Source organism: Melanotaenia boesemani, chromosome 5 (assembly GCF_017639745.1).
Source record: "Melanotaenia boesemani isolate fMelBoe1 chromosome 5, fMelBoe1.pri, whole genome shotgun sequence".
NCBI classification, from domain to species: domain Eukaryota; kingdom Metazoa; phylum Chordata; class Actinopteri; order Atheriniformes; family Melanotaeniidae; genus Melanotaenia; species Melanotaenia boesemani.
The window spans coordinates 14,045,582-14,064,666 of NC_055686.1; the positions used below are offsets into that span (position 1 = coordinate 14,045,582).

At 38.4% G+C, this 19,085-nt stretch overlaps 2 protein-coding genes and 1 long non-coding RNA gene across 4 annotated transcripts; 1 reads left to right on the forward strand and 2 right to left on the reverse strand.

The window, feature by feature from the left end:
* Positions 1–2,922: 2,922 nt before the first annotated feature.
* LOC121640382 lies at positions 2,923–4,099 on the reverse strand. The gene is made up of 3 exons (XR_006010447.1): positions 3,949–4,099; positions 3,175–3,437; positions 2,923–3,008 (listed from the first exon to the last, which is right to left on the reverse strand). It is a non-coding gene; the product is annotated as an uncharacterized LOC121640382 (long non-coding RNA).
* Positions 4,100–5,130: 1,031 nt separating this feature from the next.
* On the forward strand, positions 5,131–7,536 carry pop7 (POP7 homolog, ribonuclease P/MRP subunit). The gene is made up of 2 exons (XM_041984391.1): positions 5,131–5,281; positions 6,492–7,536. The coding sequence occupies exon 2, from the start codon at positions 6,544–6,546 to the stop codon at positions 6,997–6,999; it is 456 nt and encodes a 151-aa protein (XP_041840325.1). The 5' UTR covers positions 5,131–5,281; positions 6,492–6,543; the 3' UTR covers positions 7,000–7,536.
* A 486-nt stretch (positions 7,537–8,022) lies between these two features.
* On the reverse strand, positions 8,023–17,378 carry epoa (erythropoietin a). Of its 2 annotated transcripts, none has more exons than XM_041986434.1 (5): positions 17,263–17,378; positions 11,811–11,941; positions 11,610–11,696; positions 11,202–11,366; positions 8,023–9,321 (listed from the first exon to the last, which is right to left on the reverse strand). In XM_041986434.1, exons 1-5 carry the CDS (start codon positions 17,339–17,341, stop codon positions 9,169–9,171), a joined length of 615 nt encoding a protein of 204 aa, XP_041842368.1. In that variant the 5' UTR covers positions 17,342–17,378; the 3' UTR covers positions 8,023–9,168. The 2 variants fall into 2 exon arrangements, with proteins under 2 accessions (XP_041842368.1, XP_041842369.1); XM_041986435.1 differs by lacking the exon at positions 17,263–17,378 and adding an exon at positions 16,812–17,048.
* Between the last annotated feature and the right edge of the window lie 1,707 nt (positions 17,379–19,085).

Here is a 19,085-nt window from a genome sequence, read left to right on the forward strand (position 1 = left end):
ACTCAAAAGGATTCATTTAGTAGTAAATGGCCTCATAAAACCACCTGAAATGTTTATGAGTATGACATAAAACTAAATATAAAACACTGAGTTTAACAGACAAGTGTGGACTTTTGACTACAAGTGCTGTGATGGATTTTTAGGGTTTACTTTATATTTCAGTTTTATCTTTCTCTGACAATCAAGGGTGAGACTGAAAAACCATTTTATCTGAACAGCCAGACCAATCAGAGTTTGACAGATCAATGAATGAGAGAAATAATTTACTACCAACCCTCACCCCACAGTACTGCACACCCGCTGGGTGGGAGGTGTTTTTCTGACTGGACCTACTTTTACTTTTGTTTAGATGATTTACTGGAAAGCAAAACTTAATTTGTCAAAAAAGACTTACTGAACAAATGTATCTTTTAAGCTGTTGTACACATTTGAGATATTTTGTCAGAAAATCAGAATTCAAACACAAGGATTAATGTGTACAGGTGAAATAAAACAAGTTAAACTCCATGTTAGAGAACAGAATTTAATCCAGTAAATATTACAACACAACCTGCACAAATATACACTACTCACAAAAAGTTAGTGATAAAAACTTTCACTTTATTATTCTCAAGTCATGAATGTAGGACATTTAAGTAGAAACATGCAGTGGTAATTCCTTCAATCAAAACAGCCTATTGACACAAATGTTAACAGTGGAGGGAATACCATAAAACATTAACATGTCCATAACTACCTGTATTCAGTGTTTGATTACAAGTTGTTGTGGAACATTTATTTCTTCCTTTCATGGTTCAGACACTTGCGACACCTTGTTAGAGAACAGCATGTTGTCCAATAAACACTGTAAGTTGTACATGTGCCTTCAAAGTTTAGAGGACGTCACTTCAAGTTCATCTTTAAAGGTTTTAGAGTATTTTAGGTACATTCTTTCATCATACAAAAAGCTGAATTTTCCTAACTTTTGTGAGTAGTGTATGTTTGTTTAGGGTAAATCCATCCATCCATCCATCCATCCATCCATCCATCCATGCATCCATCCATCCATCCATTACCTATACCACTTAGTCCATTAAGGGTCGTGAGGCAGCTGGGGCCTAACTCAGCATTTAGCAGGTGAGAGGCAGGTTACACCCTGGACAGGTCATTTACAGTAATATCAAAGTAAATAAAATAAGAAATTTAGAGGTATAAAACAGACTTAAATTAAATGCTATGCCATTATGCAGCTCTAATTAAGATGAAATTAAAAGTTTTAAAAGAATGTAAACAAATTAATTTTTGTCCAATTAGAATTTTTCCAGTTGAATCAAATCCAATCAAATTAAGCCCAAGTCTCTGCCATTATGTCAGTTCATAGAAAGTTGTCTGGCTGAGGAAACCAACAGACAACTATAATGAGCCTGCACAAAAATGCACTAAAACTTTTGATAAAATTAACCTGGACCCATTTGAAAAATCTAAATTTTCCAAATGGTTTACCAGTAGTGTGTTGGTTTGATCTTTTGCCTTATAGAAAGAAACCATTCCATCAAAAGCAAAAGAAATTAGGAGAAGAAAATATCAGGGTCCATTTCAAAGTGTCCTGAAGAACCACATTTATGTGTTGCAACAAGAGAAGGAAAGTATAAACAAGACTAGAAACTAGAAATGTTAACAAAGATTAAATGCAGTGAAAAATTAACATTTTGAGTTTAATATGTTTTATTGAAGTGTATATAAACTTCTGGCTTCAAATAAAATGTATGTTAAGTAACTTTTGAGTTTTTGTAACTGTATTTGAGTTTTACTTTTTGTACAAGTTCAGTGTGAATTTCAGACAGATTGTTATTGAAGAAGACTTGAATGATTGACAGTGGAAGTTATGTTTTTATGAACTAAGCCACATATTTTGGATCAATTTCCTTCACATCCTCTACAATTTTAGTATATCTTCAATGGCTCCCTTTAAATTCAGAAAAACCATAAAATAATTCTCCTTTTGTTAAAGTTCTTAATGACGTTGCTCAGTCATATTTTAAAGACTTCATTCTACCATATTATGAAAACAGAGAATTTTGCTCTCAGACCAGATCTTGATAAAACTTTGCAAACAGGTTGACTTTGAACAAATAGAGTGAAAACAGCTTCAGTAGCATTTCTATACTACTGAAGCACGATTAAATGTGAGTCTTTTCGCATTTAGTATTATTATGCACCCTGGGTGATCAGACCTCAACACAAGTAGACTAAAACAACCTGAATATGCAACCTCTGGTGGTCATAACAGAAATTGTGACATTACTATATCGTTTTAATGTGTGAAGTGTGTTTATCAACATTTTCCTAAGTAAGCTTAGAAATTATTTTTTCCCCTACTTTGAACGGTCTGCAGTAGAGATATTTGACCACACGGTGGCGGTAATGCGCAGCAATAATTTGCTACCATTAAAAAAAAGCTGCACGAGAAGAGAGTCTGCTTGGTTTCCTAAAAATCTTTCTGTTGTATATATTGTTGTGTGTATATATATATATACGAGGCGTTATATACGAGGCTGAAGTTAGCTTCCGATTCGCAGCTTCCGATTCGCCAAAGGCGTAAAGGGCAATTCCACTTAATTTTTTAGACTTAACCCGTTTTAAACATGGTCCTATTAAAAAACTACAATACTTAACCTATCCAAATCTGGACTCAAATCTTCTAATCAGGATGTAGATTGATAAAAACCAAGTCTCTGATTTGTGAAACCTTTATTCTATTTGTGAAAATGCAAATTACCCTCATTTATTCACATTTTTGGCATCTGGACCACATTAGACCTGGTCCTGTTTGAAAACCTTGACTTTGAAATCCCTACTCAAGTATACTAATCAGATTTGAGAGCCATAAAAACACACAATCACAAAACCCACAATCACAAAACAAAATTTGTGATTTTTTTATTTTACATTTGAAAATGAAAATGATGGAAATCAGGAATCTTTTGCGGAAACATTACCCAGGTCAGATCCATCGTTTTCTCTGCAACCTAGAAATCCCAGAAAAACATATCACAACTCTTGAGACTAAACAATACACACAAAATGTTAATCAAAAAATTAACTGATTTTCTTTGAACTGGCTCAAAATACCCAGATGCCATGTTTCATTAAAAAACATGGCAATGATACAAATAAGGAAGTGAACTTTCAAACCTTTCTTTGGCTTTCTTTTTTTAAGGAAGGCCCCGCTTCTCCATTTCTATCTTTATTTGCATGAGTAGGGCTTGCCTCTCACTTGAAAAAAACATAGATCAACAAATTATCAACCCTATTAATATTACTATCTTATTGTATGCTCTTTTCAGAAATAGTGACTGTGTGTACTCTAACCTTTCCTCCATCTGCCCCTGGTCAACTTCTGCCACAGCCTCAGTCTGTGTCATGCTCCTTTTTTCTATCAGAGCCTGTAGTGTTGCCTGTATTACAAAAATATTTTTTAATTTACATTCCTTAATATATACTGGATTAAGCATTTTATGAAGATGTTTTTGTCAGTACATTATTGTCATTAGCCAATTTGGAAGTTTAATTTTGCCATCTAATTTATCTTTCTATTTATTTATGCCATTATTTTAGACCCTGCTCTTCCTCTCTTGATCATATCTGGCCTCCTATCTGTGTTCACACAGGACCTTCTTCACCCTACTTCAATAGTTTCTCTTGTTTAAATGAGGATCTACAAATTGGATTAACAGGTCTTTTTACCTATACATTTTGTATCCCTTCAATTTGATAACCTGTAGTTTCCTTTTAGACAATAAAAAATGTCATATTTGGTCCAAGTTTGTTTCTGGGTGATTTAATGCATTATTTTGAAAACCTTCTTGTCCTTGCTGCTAAAGGTAAGCTTCATACATTTGATTTGCAGGAAGTTTTATTTACCATTTGGGTCAAATGTATCCTTGCTCAGTTGACCTTTTGACCTACCTCTGAAAGCAGCACATGCAGGATGAATTTAATCCTATCCCTGGCGATCATGGAGCACACTTCAGGAGACAGGTGTTTACAGCCAGCAAGAAAGCTTGACAAGTATGAAACAACTTTGTCAAGCTGTGCATCATCATCAAAGATGATAGGAACCCACCTTTCCTCAAACGAATGAGACCTCTCATCACCAGACACAATGGCCTGAAAAATAGAAATGAAAAGAACAGAAAAACGTCCTATTTTGATAAATCCTAGCTATTTTCTATTGACAGGCTTGGTACATCCTGGCCATCTTAATGAGAATGTCATAAAGGATTTCAGCTTCATAAAACTTAATGAAATACATGCTCACCCTTAACCTGTCCTCAGCACCTCTGTCTTCCACAATGAATTTTACCAGTTCTGCATTTTTCTAATGTGGTCCAGGTGCCAAAAATGTGAATAAACAAATCTAATTTGCATTTTCACAAATAGAATAAAGGTTTCACAAATCAGAGACTTGGTTTTTATGAATCTATGGACTCTGAAGGACATTTGAGTCCAGGTTTGAAGAGTCTAAGTACTGTAGTTTTCCAACAGGACCAGGTCTAATGTGGTCCAGATGGAAAAAATGTGATAAAATGGGGGTAATTTGCATTTTCACAAATAGAATAAAGGTTTCACAAATCAGAGACCGAGTTTTTATGAATCAATGGGCTGTGTAGAACATTTGAGTCCAGGTTTGAAGAGTCTAAGTGCTGTAGTTTTCCGACAGGACCAGGTCTAATGTGGTCCAGATGCAAAAAATGAGATAAAATGAGGCTATTTTGCATTTTCACAAATAGAATAAAGGTTTCACAAATCACCAACTGTGTTTTTATCAATCTACATCCTGATTAGAAGATTTGAGTCCAGATTTGGATAGGTTAAGTATTGTAGTTTTTTAATAGGACCATGTTTAAAACGGGTTAAGTCTAAAAAATTAAGTGGAATTGCCCTTTACGCCTTTGGCGAATCGGAAGCTGCGAATCGGAAGCTAACTTCAGCCTCGTTATATATATATATTATATTGGTCTTTCTTTAAATACTCTTAAAACATAAGTGTGACTACATACATAATTATTTTATACTTTTGTGAGAGGGCATGAGTGAAGGGCTGGACTTTTAATGTGCTCGACGGTGTTACCAGCATTTTCTTCCCCAGGAATAGTACTTCCGGGCCGAAAAAAATAAAAAGTCTAGCAGCATCTGCCTGGAAGAAGCTGTGGTTGGGAGAAAAATAAAATTAAAATATGTATGCCAGAAGTCAGCGACAAGTGTAAACTACATTGTGACTTAAATCGGTCATCTGAAGGTAAGTCTTCTCATCATATGAATTATACATGCAGAAAAACTAATATGAAATCCGTATGGTTTGCCATTTTATGGCTTTTTAGCGTTAGCTAACCATTTTCCATTAGCTGTTGTCTCATTTAATACATTGAGTCATTCGGTGTGTTTTATCAGGATTCAATATTGTTTTGGACGGAGCTAAATAGTGTTATTCACTGAAGACGGGACACATGTGACACCTCACTAACCCTCAGCGGGTTAATAAGGGCGTGTTTGCAACGTTCATGTTTTACTCGTGGTTTGTAAGAGGAGAGGAAGCTCATATGTCCTAAATGATGCCAATGTCAGGAAAAAACTCTAAAATTTTGATCTAAACGGAAGGTGATTAGTATTGTTCTAAGTAATATGTTTTATAGGGATAGCAATATTTTCAACTGCGTGAGACTATTAGTGTGAGAGATGCCGCTTAAAGTGATGGAATAATGATTGGACCTGATGAAATGTGGCCTTAACCAAACATCAGCTGATCATCTGCAGTGCGTTTGCAGCAGAGTCCTTGTGTTACTTGCTCTTAGTGTTTTTCTGGATTGTTAACACATGAAACATTACTCAGATATGTTATCGGGTTTATGAAAAATTGTTAAATAATGGAAAACTATAAGCTGATTGTTTTAACTACTGTACTTTCTAAAGGGTTAGAACGAATATGTCTAGTTTAGATTCAAGAGTACATAATAACCACAGATTAGTTGGTTTTAATGATAAGCACATCACAGATCAGTGCTTCTATGCACTGACGGAAACTGTAATAATTGAAGTAAATAAGATGGATGTGTCCCAATGTTTGCATCTGTTGTGCTGTATTAATGAATTTTATGTACAAAATCATGTTATGTCAATATAAGGGCCTTAACCAAGTCATCAATAGGTGACACTTCTGCCTGGGTGTTTTAGAAGTCATGAAATGAGAAAGTCTATTTGACTTATTTTCTGTAAGTGAACTATGTTCTTCATATATGTTCAAATAAGCAAAGATTCCTAAAAGTTCCTTATGTTGACCTGTTACATGCATCTGAAGTTTAATATTTTAGACAGCTGGTTTGTCTAAAGATGGTATTTTTCTCATATTTAAAGTTTCAGAGATTAATGATTTATAAGTGTATATATACTGTGGTGTGACATGCTGTCTTATAAACGTTTAATCAGTTTTTTCTGTGTACTTTTGTCTTCAGCTTCCTCACTTGGCCCCAGTTGTCACATACATACTTAAATTTGTAAAGAAACATGACAGAGCCACGCAACCCTGGGATGTCCTCTGTCGCTCAGCTTAATCCAGCACACACCGAGTCCAGCTCCCCAGCTGTAGAGATGGATCCTGTGGAGTACACCCTGAGGAAGCGCCTCCCCCGGAAGCTCCCAAAGAGGCGGAACGACGTCTATGTCAACATGAAAACTGATTTCCGGGCTCAATTGGCACGCTGTCAGAAGCTCCTGGAAGGTGGAGGTCACAGGGAGATCTGTGTCCATGGCTTGGGTCTTGCCATCAACAGGGCCATCAATATAGCCCTTCAGCTGCAGGCCAGTAGTCAGGGGGCCCTTCAGCTGGCGGCCAACACCTCCACAGTGGAGCTCGTGGATGACTTGGAGCCTGAAGATCCGGATGAGGCCGGGGAGCCTATGACACGTACACGCAACAACTCAGCCATTCATATCAAAGTTTTCTACCCTGACCCACAGTGATCTACACAGAGGTGTGTCCTGTGTAGCCAGAGGTTCTGCTTTTTCCATTTTGTCATATTTGTCTTCTCATGAACAGATGGGCATAAAAACATTGTCTGCTGAGACTTTTTTTATGTGGATAACTCATAATGCAGTCCTGTAAAATGCCTTCAGTGTTTACCAGTAAACTATGCTGGAATTTTCTCCCAATGGGAAGCTTTAGTTGACTTTTTTAATTTGCCAGTTTGTATCCTGTTTTTTACGTTTGCATGACTTGGAGATCTTGCATATCCTCTGTAAAAATGTGGCTGTTCCAAATGTTCACCTACAGTTGTATTTAACTTTAAAAACCTCATGAGTCTGCATGTGTTTAAAAGATATAAATGAGAAAATAAACAATCTGCTTTTCGTGCAGGTGTAGTTGCCATTTATGGCCACTTGGTGTCAGTATTTAGCTGTAACATGTTGGGTTTTATCCTGCAGCAGCCAAACCCACATGACAGCATGTGACTATAACTTCTCAGTTTGTAAATAATAAAAATGGTTTATCATCATCATCATATAACTCCTGTTGGTGTTTATTGGTTAAAAAAAAATAATGTGGTGGAAGGTGATCTATTTGATTCCTGTACAAAAACAAAACTTACTTGAAACTGCTTTTCTTTTAGTATTACCTCTGCTGTAATGGCAGGAATACATCATCAGGATACACACAAAACAGGATGGATGTAAGATCTGTATTACTGACTTTCTGTCAGTGTCTGGTCTGTCACACTCTGCTTGTTGCAGCTGCACGTTAGAGGCAGATAGCGCATGAAATGACCAGACTTCCCTTTGTTGTGTTTCCATCTATCCTTTCTTTATCCAAGAACAATATTTTGTATTTAAATATTGAATTTGACAGTGATGGGACAAAACAGTACAAAAAAAAGAAAAAAAAACACAGGAAAGAAAATGCACAAACATCCTCAAAAACATCTTGCACTTACGCAGCAAAATATAAAAATAAGGAAAAAACAAGGAAGAACACTTAACTAATGTGAAATGGTTGAGTATCCCTTATAAAGAAAGCCTCAAGTTCCCAGGACGAGCTGATTGCTTGTCTGCCTTGATGACGAACAATGGCGGGGGAGGGGCACAGTGTTAGCGTCAGGTTCTGGAAAGTTATTTGCAATTACAGCTCCACAGGATGTCAATTGTAATTTTTTTCCATGCAGTCTGGCTATCAGTGTATGGAGACGGTTGAGTGTTGGGGTTAGACAGAAAAACAACAGTTTCACAGTTCCCATGTGTCCCTCCACTCTGACCTTTTGCTCTCTCATTACAACCAAAATTCAACATCAGCCTTGTAGCTTCTGTTCTTGGAGAGAACATGCATTGACATGTTAGGATACATACAATTTTTACAAAAAGGAAGAGCAGCTTGCCATTGCAAATAATGAGAATACCTTTGCAAATGTGCAAATGTTCAGTGGCACAAGAGAGTGAGACAAAGAGAGACCACCTAAAATCTTAAGGACCTGCAACTAACCTAAAGACTGGAGCTTAAAATTAGAAAATCAGTATAAATAGTTATTACACAACTTAAAAAATATTAAATTATTTACTGACCAATTCCGACAGGTGAGGCTCATATTTCTGTTAGGCATAGATGTTGGATGTTAAAGGCATGCTGGGTGAATTTTCATTCATTTTTGCCTCTTTGCAACTTCAAAGTCTGCAAATTTCCAGGTGCAATCAATATTTTCTGGGTCTTTCACTCCACATTTCACTCTGCAAAAGATGAGTGTCGGGGTCAAACTCACCGGAAACAGACACATACACACCAGATCCACAGAAACTCTCTCTCCCTCACACACACACACACACACACACAGGTACATCCACACACAAAGTGCAACACAGTGCCCGTAGAACAGCTGTTGGAGCAGTGCTTCCCAAAGGCATCATTCTGGTCAGTGTGTGCTTCAACATGTCCACGAGTCACATCTACATTCCAAGGTGCAGTCATCTCCGTCCATCCATAGCCTTGCTGGGACTGTCCTTTCCTTTCAGCTTCCTCCTGAGTACTGCTGTGTGCTTCTCTTCCCACGCTGCATCCAGCACCCAGTGCGCAGGTTAAGTGTCAATTTCCTCCTTGTACTTTTGGAAACACAAATGACTTTAGCCTGGAGTAGGGTAATCAACTTATCAGCTGACATCTTGCTGACAAGCTGGTGCATCCAAAAGAAGAAGGCGCACTTTGCCTCGCAGGAAGTTGACATGGACTTGAAGCAATTCTGCTGCTGAGGACACCCTCCATGTTCCCTCTAGGCTCTCTGTAGTTGCTGTCGGGGTATATTCCTGGTAGAGAATACAGAGAAAACATGTTGACATGACCCATGTGCTCAGATACAAACAGTTCATTCAGCTCGAGTTTCTCTTTCTACTAGGCCTCAGCTTGGAACCAAGTCATTTCAAAGGTTGTGTTGTCTAAGCTCTAGCAATCTAAGAACAAGCGTGCGCAGTGACATCAGTACCTACGGCATTTTTAATGAAAGTCTTTCAGTCAAAAACATGTCTCATGACATCCCACAGTCTCTCAGTTATCATAGAAAGCCCCATTATTTAATTCCAAGAAACTCAATTTAAGTTCATGAAGGATTCTAAAGCAAACTACGGTGGCTGGAATAATACAGGCCATCTCACCTCTAAAGCATGCTGAACTGTGGAAAATGCCTAATTGTTTACCTTAAGTTAACTTTATGACTACCTAATATTACAAGCATATCTCTGATGAGCCAATAAGCTTACATACGGTATGTTATGATGGGTTAGAAACACCCCTTTTCACCAACATCACAGCTCAGGCTATTTTTTATTGTATGTTTAAGTTAAGGACTGTGAAGACCGTGGCAAACCCTTCATCTTGAGGTAATCCACTGTGGGATTTTAACCAAGTTTATGATCACAATCCTGTTTCAGTGAAGCTATTTGCTTTTTCTTTCACAGCTGTTGTGATGTTTGTTTGCAAGATTTTCCAGCATTTATTTGGATCCATTCATTTGACCAGTGAAATGTTCCCAATGTCACTGATTTCAGCATAAGCCCAAAGCATGACCAATCCACCCCTATGGTTAGCATGAAAGATGTCAAATGTGTGCACATTGTGGGCTTACAGTTCTGATTTAGGTATCACAGTCTGCAGGACTTGTTTCCTAAATGTTTTTCTACAGCAAACTTTTTACATTGTATAAACTAGCACTACACTAATGGTTGTATAACGGTACACCATCACTTCAAAACTTAATACATCTTCCTGAAGACCCTTCTGTATTCAAGAAGGGATTTTCATTCGTCTTTTTATAAATCCAGCACATGGTTTTTGAGGAAAGTTTCCATGGTCTTCTAGAGCTTAAAGCAGCACTACTGAACTTAGGCGAACCCCAACAGTGGCTGACTCCGTATCCGTCTTATAGCCTGTCTCTTCTCTGAGTTCTCTCCAGCCAGTAAAAGTCATTCTGATGTTGACTCTTGTCTTATCTCCTGCTCTGTCCCTTTCTCTCTTTTCCTCACTTTCCCCACTCTTGCATTTCTTTGTTGAATCAGCCATGATGTGCGTTCAAAACAGCCAGTGTGCTGATGGCTAATTGCTGGTGTGTAACACGGGGCGGTAAAGCAAAATGCTGCTGTAAAGGGACACAGCATCCCGGAAAAAAAAAGTTGTTAAGTGCAGTTTTTCAGTCTTAGAAACAAGTATTTTTTAAGGTCAGAAAGTTACATTGTGCTACATTAACTGGAGCTTCACCATTACTGGAAAGTCAGTTTTTATTTAATTAATAACTGTGAGAATAGCCACTAGAAAACATGTTTTTTTTTCCTTTTTCAGCGTACTATGCAAGTGTTTTAGGTAGTCCACTGATGTTGAATATTGGGATGAGGTTTTATAAACCTTTCTAATGCTAATGACGAAGAAGGCCTCTTGTTTTGACATGTTTTATTAAGCTCACTAATTTTGTTGTTTGTGTTTTTGTGTTTTACTGCACGCTGTTTTGATATTAGCTCCATTCTCCCCACTCAACCCTCAGCTTTAAAAAGTTTAAAATCATCCCTCTAAAGTTAATTATCTGAAATGCAGAATTTTCTAAATATCTTTTTTATACAATTAAAATGACAAAAGACGATAAACGAGCACCATTAGCAACCCATCGTGTGCATTTGTACTTCTAACTGCAGCAACTCACCTGGATATTGAGGCTACGCAGCACAGCGTTGATGCTGAGCAGGTTTCTGACAGTGTTGTCTATGTGGCTGTTTAGTGCTGTGTTGGTGACTGATGTCTGCAGTGAGCTGAGGTCCTGTTGTAAAAGCCACAAACCAGTCTGCACTTCCTGGGCTTTTTCCAGTGCCTTCCCAAAAGATAAACAGAACCACAGAGTTAGAGTGTCATTTTGGAAGTGATAAGGATCAAAGGAAGTAGGAAGTAATCAGTTCTTCCGTTAGAAATTAACAAGAGTTACAGATCCCACAAGAAAACACCTCAAGCAGGAAAATGACATCTAGGAATAATAAAAAACTGCAGTTTGCATACTCCTTTTTGTAGTTTATCTAAGTCTTCTCTCAAGGATTTAAATGACTTCAGTGGTACTTACACTTTTCTTTTCCCAGTCATCAAAGTTGACTGTTGTTTGGGGAACAGAGACAGACTCTGATAGGCCACATCCTTCTCTACACGACTTCTGAAGACAGAATAGCAAAGGCCATATTTAGACTGATCTTACATTCAGCATGTTGATCAGAGAATCGCAGTGTCTGCGGCAACCTTTAGGTCTTAATGTGTGCATTTCTCTCACCATAGCAACTTCTGCGTCTCGGGCTTCCTGGATGAAATGGTTCAGGACCCTCAGGTCACAGATTGGCCTTAGTGGGGATGGTAGGCCTGGGCGGGTCCACTCCAGCACTATCAACAGCAAGGCAAACAGTCCTGCCATCACAGATGCAAAGACAAAAATGCATTTGCTGAAAGTCTGAGGAACAATAACATTGAATTAAACATGCAAACTGCAGCTGTGAGATGAATTTTCTGTGCACCATGCCTCACAGTTCAGATGTGCATCAAAGTTAGTGTTGACATGTAGTGTTTGAATCATTCCAACAATGTGTTGTCCCAACTGTTCAGTGTTCAAACGCCCTCATTAATTTGAGATTTAAAAATGTATCTCTTAGTTAATGTGACCGTGAACCATGCCCTACTTGTGCTTCCATAAGCATGCTGCAAGGGGGGAGCTCCCATGATAGTCTGAGCTGCCCTTTTCGACTCTGCTATAGGTTTGCTCCACTTAAAAGCAGCCTTTTCACCTCATTTCTCTCATCATAACATTCAAATTAAAATGAATATGAGAACATAAAATGCAGCAGATATTTAAATTCAAAGCTACAGCTTTAAAAAAATTTATAGTTAATGAACCTAAAAACATTGAGAGAGTGGTAATCCCCTCAACTGGTGATCCTGCATAATAGCTGCTGGGATGTGCTCCAGCACCAGCCCACCCATGACCCATGATTGGAATAAGTGCAGCTAAACTGCAGCTTTTGATCAAGATTTTTAAAAATCCTTCTTCAAAGACCCTTTCAGAAACCACCACAAGTTGTTTGAAACAGGGACCCCGACCCTGCTCCTTAAGGCCCACTGTCCTGCAAGTTTTAGATGTTTCCCTGCTGCAACATACCTGATTCAAATTAAATGGATCCTTGACAGTTTGATGTCAAGCTCTGCACGAGTATGTAAATGACTCATTAATTTGAGTCAGGTGTGTTGAAGCGAGGAAACATCTAAAACCTACAAGACAGCAGGGCTTGAAGTTCAGTGTTGGGGATCTATGATTTACAAGATAGTAATTTATGCAGATACAAAACAGTCTGTCCAGATACTGAAACCATTGGTTTCACAAATCAGTTAAGAAATGCTTTTATATGATTTTATAATAATATTATCCAGGCTGGCTGAACTCTGTGGCATGCGTTATCCAACTTGGAGTGGATACCTGTGACTTTACTATATATTTCTGCAGAGCTAAACCAAGTTAACCTTCAGGAATAAACTAGGATTCATTAGAATAACTTAAACTTGAATTAAAATGGTGCATCCTTTTTAACGGACTTGCCAAGAGAAGAATATACCTGGCACGAGGTTTGTAAACAAAGATATCCTTTTTTTCTAAAAGAAAAATGTATGATTTTTGTTTTGCAAAATATGTTAGTTTCAATCACAAAGAAGTGACTGCATGTAAATGACTCAAAACGCCTCTTTTGGGAGACTTGCTTCTGGTTTTTCCATGGTTATATTTTCTAAGCTTCTTATATAATGGTACATATAGTGAGTAAATAACATGATCATAGCACTGCACAGAAAGAAAAGGGTGAATATTGGTTAAATGTCATCCATATCAAGAACTCTTCACATAAGCCTTAAAGAACTAAACAAAGAAATAGACAATTTAGTGTTTATAGAGCACAAATCAGACAGGAGTGTTGCAGAGTGACTATGACTAGTCCTCCCTCTGAAAGCTACATGTTAAATCACTTCAGCCTGCCTGTCTGTGGGAGTCTTGGAAGGTTGTCCTCTAGGGATCCCCACAGATCCTATTATCCCCCAAGTGAGCCCCATTCTGTCTGTGAGAACCTGTGTGGCCACTGCTCACCGCTGAGTCATGCGCAACTGCTTTCATAAGCAGTTGTAAAAGATCTTTTGCAGGTGTCAAGATTTTCCATCAAAAATATGCACACTGCATACCAGTGGGGGATTTCCTTGTCTGAAACATGTCAAGTCAGGGTGATGGGATGACTCGGCATGATAAAGCAGTTTCTCAGAAAGAAACCATGTGATATCTTGGATTATGAACAGAAACCTGCAAATATCAGGATGCTTCTATAATTGGGACATCAGTCAGCATTGTTCAGAAACAGAGACATCAGCCTTCTATCAGAAAGCTAGAAAGAGACTTCTAACATTGTCAGAAGTCACACCACAAGAGTTTTACTGGAGCTCAGTGAGTGGGATTTTACTGTGTGCCATGTGGGGAAACGGCCTTGCTCCTCCATGCTGCATTGCTGAATGCACTCTTTCACAGCAGCCTGCGTGTGTGACTCAAAAGCATGATAGAAAATACAAATGATCCTCCCAAGAAGGGCAGATAGAAGTTGAGTTAAGTTCTCAGAATCTCAAATAACTTGCACAAAGAGAGCTCGGTTTCCAAAAATTAGATTACTATAGCTGGTTTCTGCCACTAGTAGCATATTAGTATTGGTCCTTTAAGAGGTCAACAGTATAATCAGCTTAATCTTCATGCCTCCTTTCTGCAATGCCAGGGTCACCGATGAGATTTTAGACCCCTTGTGGCACTTTGAGTTTAAAAAAGTCCTGCAGATCTTAAAGACATCATGGTTCCAGTCAGTCATCAGCACTCAGGTCTGAAGCACACATGATTGATGCACTTACATGATCTCATGTCAAAGATTTTATGTTTTGGAATCAAAATCTATTCTGCAACAAATTCATGACCTCTCTTCCACATGCTCTGACATTTGTTGATGAGTGTGACTCAGCTTGAGGATTATCAGTGACCTTTCCGCCACCCCCACTGCCTACGTGAGAATTTATCAATTTAAAAAGTGCGTTCACACATACACTATCTCTTGACTTTCTCACCACAGTGATGGAATTTGCAGTCCAGGACTGCGGCCAGACTACAAGCTACTTTGTCTGCCAATATCAGCTGCCAAAACAATGCTGCTATTTTAGATTAGGCGCTGTAGTATACAAGTGATAGCACTTTGGCTAATGACAATGTTCAGTCCAGGTCTGTGATAAATCTTTTGGGCAAATCACTGACTGCTCACATGAAGTGATACTATTGATACAAGCTATTTTAACAAACTCGTGTCGGACACAATCTTAAAAGTTTTAACCTAATTAGTGTAGTTGAACTGGTTTAACAGCACAGAGGACTTTTAACTTTTGCCTGCGATTGCTTTTCAGCCTCCTCTCTTATTTGGATGGGTCTTAAAGTGTAGAGCTGTAAATAAGTAGAAATCAGATGACACAGTTATGACATATTTTCCTGCTGCTCTGCTGGAATTCCTTAGTACTGTCAGCTTCTGATAACCTCTTGCACTTTTATGCTGACAGAAGTGTGTAATGACTCTGCCCAAAACTGCAGAATCAGCTTTTGCATCAATTGGCCTTCATTTTCCATTCTGCTGTGTCATGCTGAAGAAAAAGTCTTGTGGTGTATTTTCCCAGAAAACAAGACTGATGGTCACAATGGTCATCAATACTCAGCATCTCCACAGGGTTACAGGTCATCTGTACCAGCCTCCAGTAGCAGAGAATAAAGCATCTTTGGCTCAAAAAGGAATCAAAATTACAACTCAAAAAGTAATTAGCTTTAAATTGCACATTATTACTAATAATTATTAATTATTATTATTTGTACCTCTATCTATACTCTTCCTTTTTTCTCTCCCCTCCTCTCTTCTGCCCATTTAGTCTTCAGCATTTGCATACTCAGTCTTTCATGGATCAAAATGTTACAGAATCTGGCACGGCATTAATATAAAAAAGTGTAAATTCATCAAATTCCTTTTTAAAATGGATTCAATCCTGAATCCATCCTAGTTTAAGAGACTTGGTCTGGATATTAGCACAAACATAAGCTGCATTTTACTCGTTTTCCCCTCTTTACATTTAGTAGACTTGTTTCCTCCAACTGTATCACATCCTTTTTGTGCTTCTTTAGGTCCTGAGCTGAGTCATTCCAGTGAAGGATGTGAATGGGAATACACAGTCTTGACTGACCATTGCACCCTATAGTCTCCAACTGAAATACAAACTTATTTAACAGAAACCTCACATTCTCTATATATTATAATACTTAATTTGCATTTCTTAGACTGACGCAGAAAAAAGTTAACTTAACTTATTCTATGTGTCTCAGCAGCACCTTTTTCTTGCAACTTTCTTTGCAAAGGAACTTTAAATAATGCAACTGTGGCCTGTGTCTTGGTTTGTATATCAATTTGGCTTCTTCATAAGCAAATCATACTATGCATATCAAAAATATGGTTTTACACAACCACTCAATGCACATGGTCATACGAGGTCTGAAATCTAAATAATTTCATGAAATTGTTGCAGCTTGCAATGTGTCATCTGCTGTAGAAGAGGACATTTGTTAAGTTCGTTCTCTTCATGTGACTGCTGGTTTTACAGACATGATCAAGCACTTCATAATACTGCATTTAGTAGCACTAATCTTACTGATAAACTGTTCTCTTTTTTTTTATTACTTTTGAGTCCAAAACTACGACAAAGGTTTTTGTAAATAGAAAAATCTACACTTCAAAGTAATCAACAAAGGCATTTCAGTCTGTTGATTGTTTCAGTGATACAGGTACAATTTTATGTCTTAGGGGCAGAAAAGTTTGAGAGGTCAATGGGGCCAGGTCCTCCCACGTGTCCCCCAAGTAGATCCGTCTCTGATGAAATTACACAATTTATTTCCACGAACTGTCTTAAATTTAAATACTTTGGTATTTTAGTTTATGGCGTTTGTCGTAAATTAGAGGAAATCTTCCTAAAGCATGTGGATGAGTAATCACAGAAATCCAATCTTCCAGATGTGATCCAATGGACCATTCTCCAAAACACGTAATAACTAATCTATAGGTTATCGTTTATGCATCATCTGTGTTTTGATCATATTCTATAACAAGGCTGCTGCCCATAAACAAGCTGAATGCGGTCAGGTAATGCACACAAAGTGAAACATCAGACTGGGGAAATTCGCTCTTACCTCTACCCGTTTTCCGCAACATTCGCGAAAAGGTGCCGCATCTTTTAAAACCATTGTGAGATAATTAAATATGTGCACCGGCTTCACGCTTAGAGGCACCAGCCAAATATCCAACAGGTCCAAAATGCAACCAAGTGCGCTGCCCTCCGGGGTAGTCCGCCCGGCATGTGGGTCCGTGTAAAAAAAACAGCCCCGTGCTGCTGGACAGAGCACTCACCTACCACACTTTGCATCACTGCTGCGCTTTGGGAAAACCTTTTATTTACCTCCCCTGTGGATATAGTGATAACGTAATAGCCCCCAAGAGCGAGCACGCGCCTTTTTACGTCCCACTGTGAGCGAATAAACCTCAACCCATCATGCGGTCCCACACTGCGTAAAGCTTGAAAATTGTCTAACAACTAAAGCCAGTGTACAGAGGAAAAATCATGAAGGCATGCCCGTAACTCACTGGGAAATTCCATGGCGGTGTCCGCATAGCCCCTCACAGGGTCCTCGCGGTTTGGCCAATGGGTCCGTCTATTGCCCATTAATTGGAAACGAAGCTCTTTTGTGGATCTCTTGTGCACTTATCCGGTAGGTGTTTCTTAAAAACATCCCCGTTTGATTTTTTATTGATGACTTTGAAAATAAAGTAGCATTGTTTCTAAGATGACAATATAAACTACTCCTCCCTTAAGGCTAAATGTTTTCTTTCATTGTTGTGCAAATAATGGGTTATCTCTGTTTATTAAACATGTGGCCAAAACTAAATAATGTCTTTAAAAAGACGCGCAGAGACTTCCCATTCATTGTTAGGGGGGTTTTCAGAGGCAGTTATCATAGTATTAAGTCATCCCCAAAAAATCATTAACAAAATTAAATGAGGATATTACAAGTAGGCCTACTTGCCATAATAAATTGTAGGATACATTTTCAGTGGCTGCGGTGGTCAAATGATTATTTACAGGATCTTTAACACGTCTCTATCTGCCACCTTTATTCGGTTTTGGACAGTAACTGACAGCACCTTCAAGATCGTTTAAGTGGGCATACTTCTAACACCCTCCTCCACCCTTTACCACTGTGACACACATCCTCAATGTGAAACTTGCACGTGTGTCTTCCCATTTTATATGCAAATCATTTTAACTCCTTAATCTGCACTGTCAATGAGTGAAATTGATTGACAACTAAAAATAGGGATCAATAATGTGTTTACATAGAAGTTAAAGGTCAGAAGTGGAAACTGAATCCTTAAATCCAATATAAAATGAGTGTATGTATCTTACCTTCATGGCCTCCAAGTGTTTCCTGTAGTTCTTCATGATCAAAACCTTCCAGCTTATTCTTATCCTTTGGGTTTCCAGGTTGGAATTCAGATGAAGATGGTCACTAAAAGCCAACGTTTCCAGAAGAATTTAAGGAGCCACACATTCACTGACTTTAGTACACTAGCTTGGGATCGTCATCACCCTTAAAAGTCAAGTGATTGTATGCTTCAAGTTAAGTAACTGAAGTCATTACATCCCTCCTTTAAAAGGCCCGGTGATTCCAAGAACCCAAGATGCCAGTCACACGGTCAAGTACATCAGCTCCTCTGGAGACAAAATACTTACACAAGACCGCCAGGATAGTGTTCTTTATGTCAACCAAGCTTTACCTTCTTACCTCTGATTCATGGGTCCAGAAGAGTTCATGAAACAAATAATCAGCCACAGCTCGACAAGCCATCAAGCAGGACATATGTGCTTTTTACTGGTGTTCTTATAGCCTGCACCACTACTATTGTGCATGTATTCTGCAGGTCCTCCTTCGTGTCTTTCACAGTAATAAAGGGGAGGGAATCCTCAGCTGTTGCTTAAACAGCATTCGAGTTTTAGTGGCCCTTATTGGACAATTAAAGGACAGAAAAGCAGGCAGAGGGAGGAAGATATCCACTCAACAGCAACAGGTTGTGACTCAAACCTGGGCTTGCTGCAGTGAATACTATCAGCCACCATAGATGGCGCATCCTCTCAACCATTTTGTTGTCAAACTTCCTACAACTTCTTATTTATTTTTACATAAGGACCTGAGATTAATAAACTTTAATTAGAGGACATACATAGCTCACAGTCAGAAAAGTGGCACCAGTGAAGAAGTTCCTGCACATCTTTATTCCCACTAATGGCCAGCAGGGAGGTGATGATTGTGACTGCAGATTTATATGAATTAAAGGGTTTTTCACACATGCCTTTTCAAGCTGGGACTAATGCATATTTGTAGCACACTGTCATGTGTGAAAGTACAGAG

Coding starts and splice junctions, on each gene's coding strand:
- pop7 (XM_041984391.1), top strand. CDS start 6,544: ATGACAGAGCCACGCAACCCTGGGATGTCCTCTGTCGCTCAGCTTAAT.
- epoa (XM_041986434.1), bottom strand. CDS start 17,341: ATGGGCAATAGACGGACCCATTGGCCAAACCGCGAGGACCCTGTGAGG. Junction 11,697..11,810: donor GAGACGCAGAAGTTGCTATG/GTGAGAGAAATG, acceptor TTCTGTCTTCAG/AAGTCGTGTAGAGAAGGATG. Junction 9,322..11,201: donor TGCGTAGCCTCAATATCCAG/GTGAGTTGCTGC, acceptor ATTCTCTACCAG/GAATATACCCCGACAGCAAC.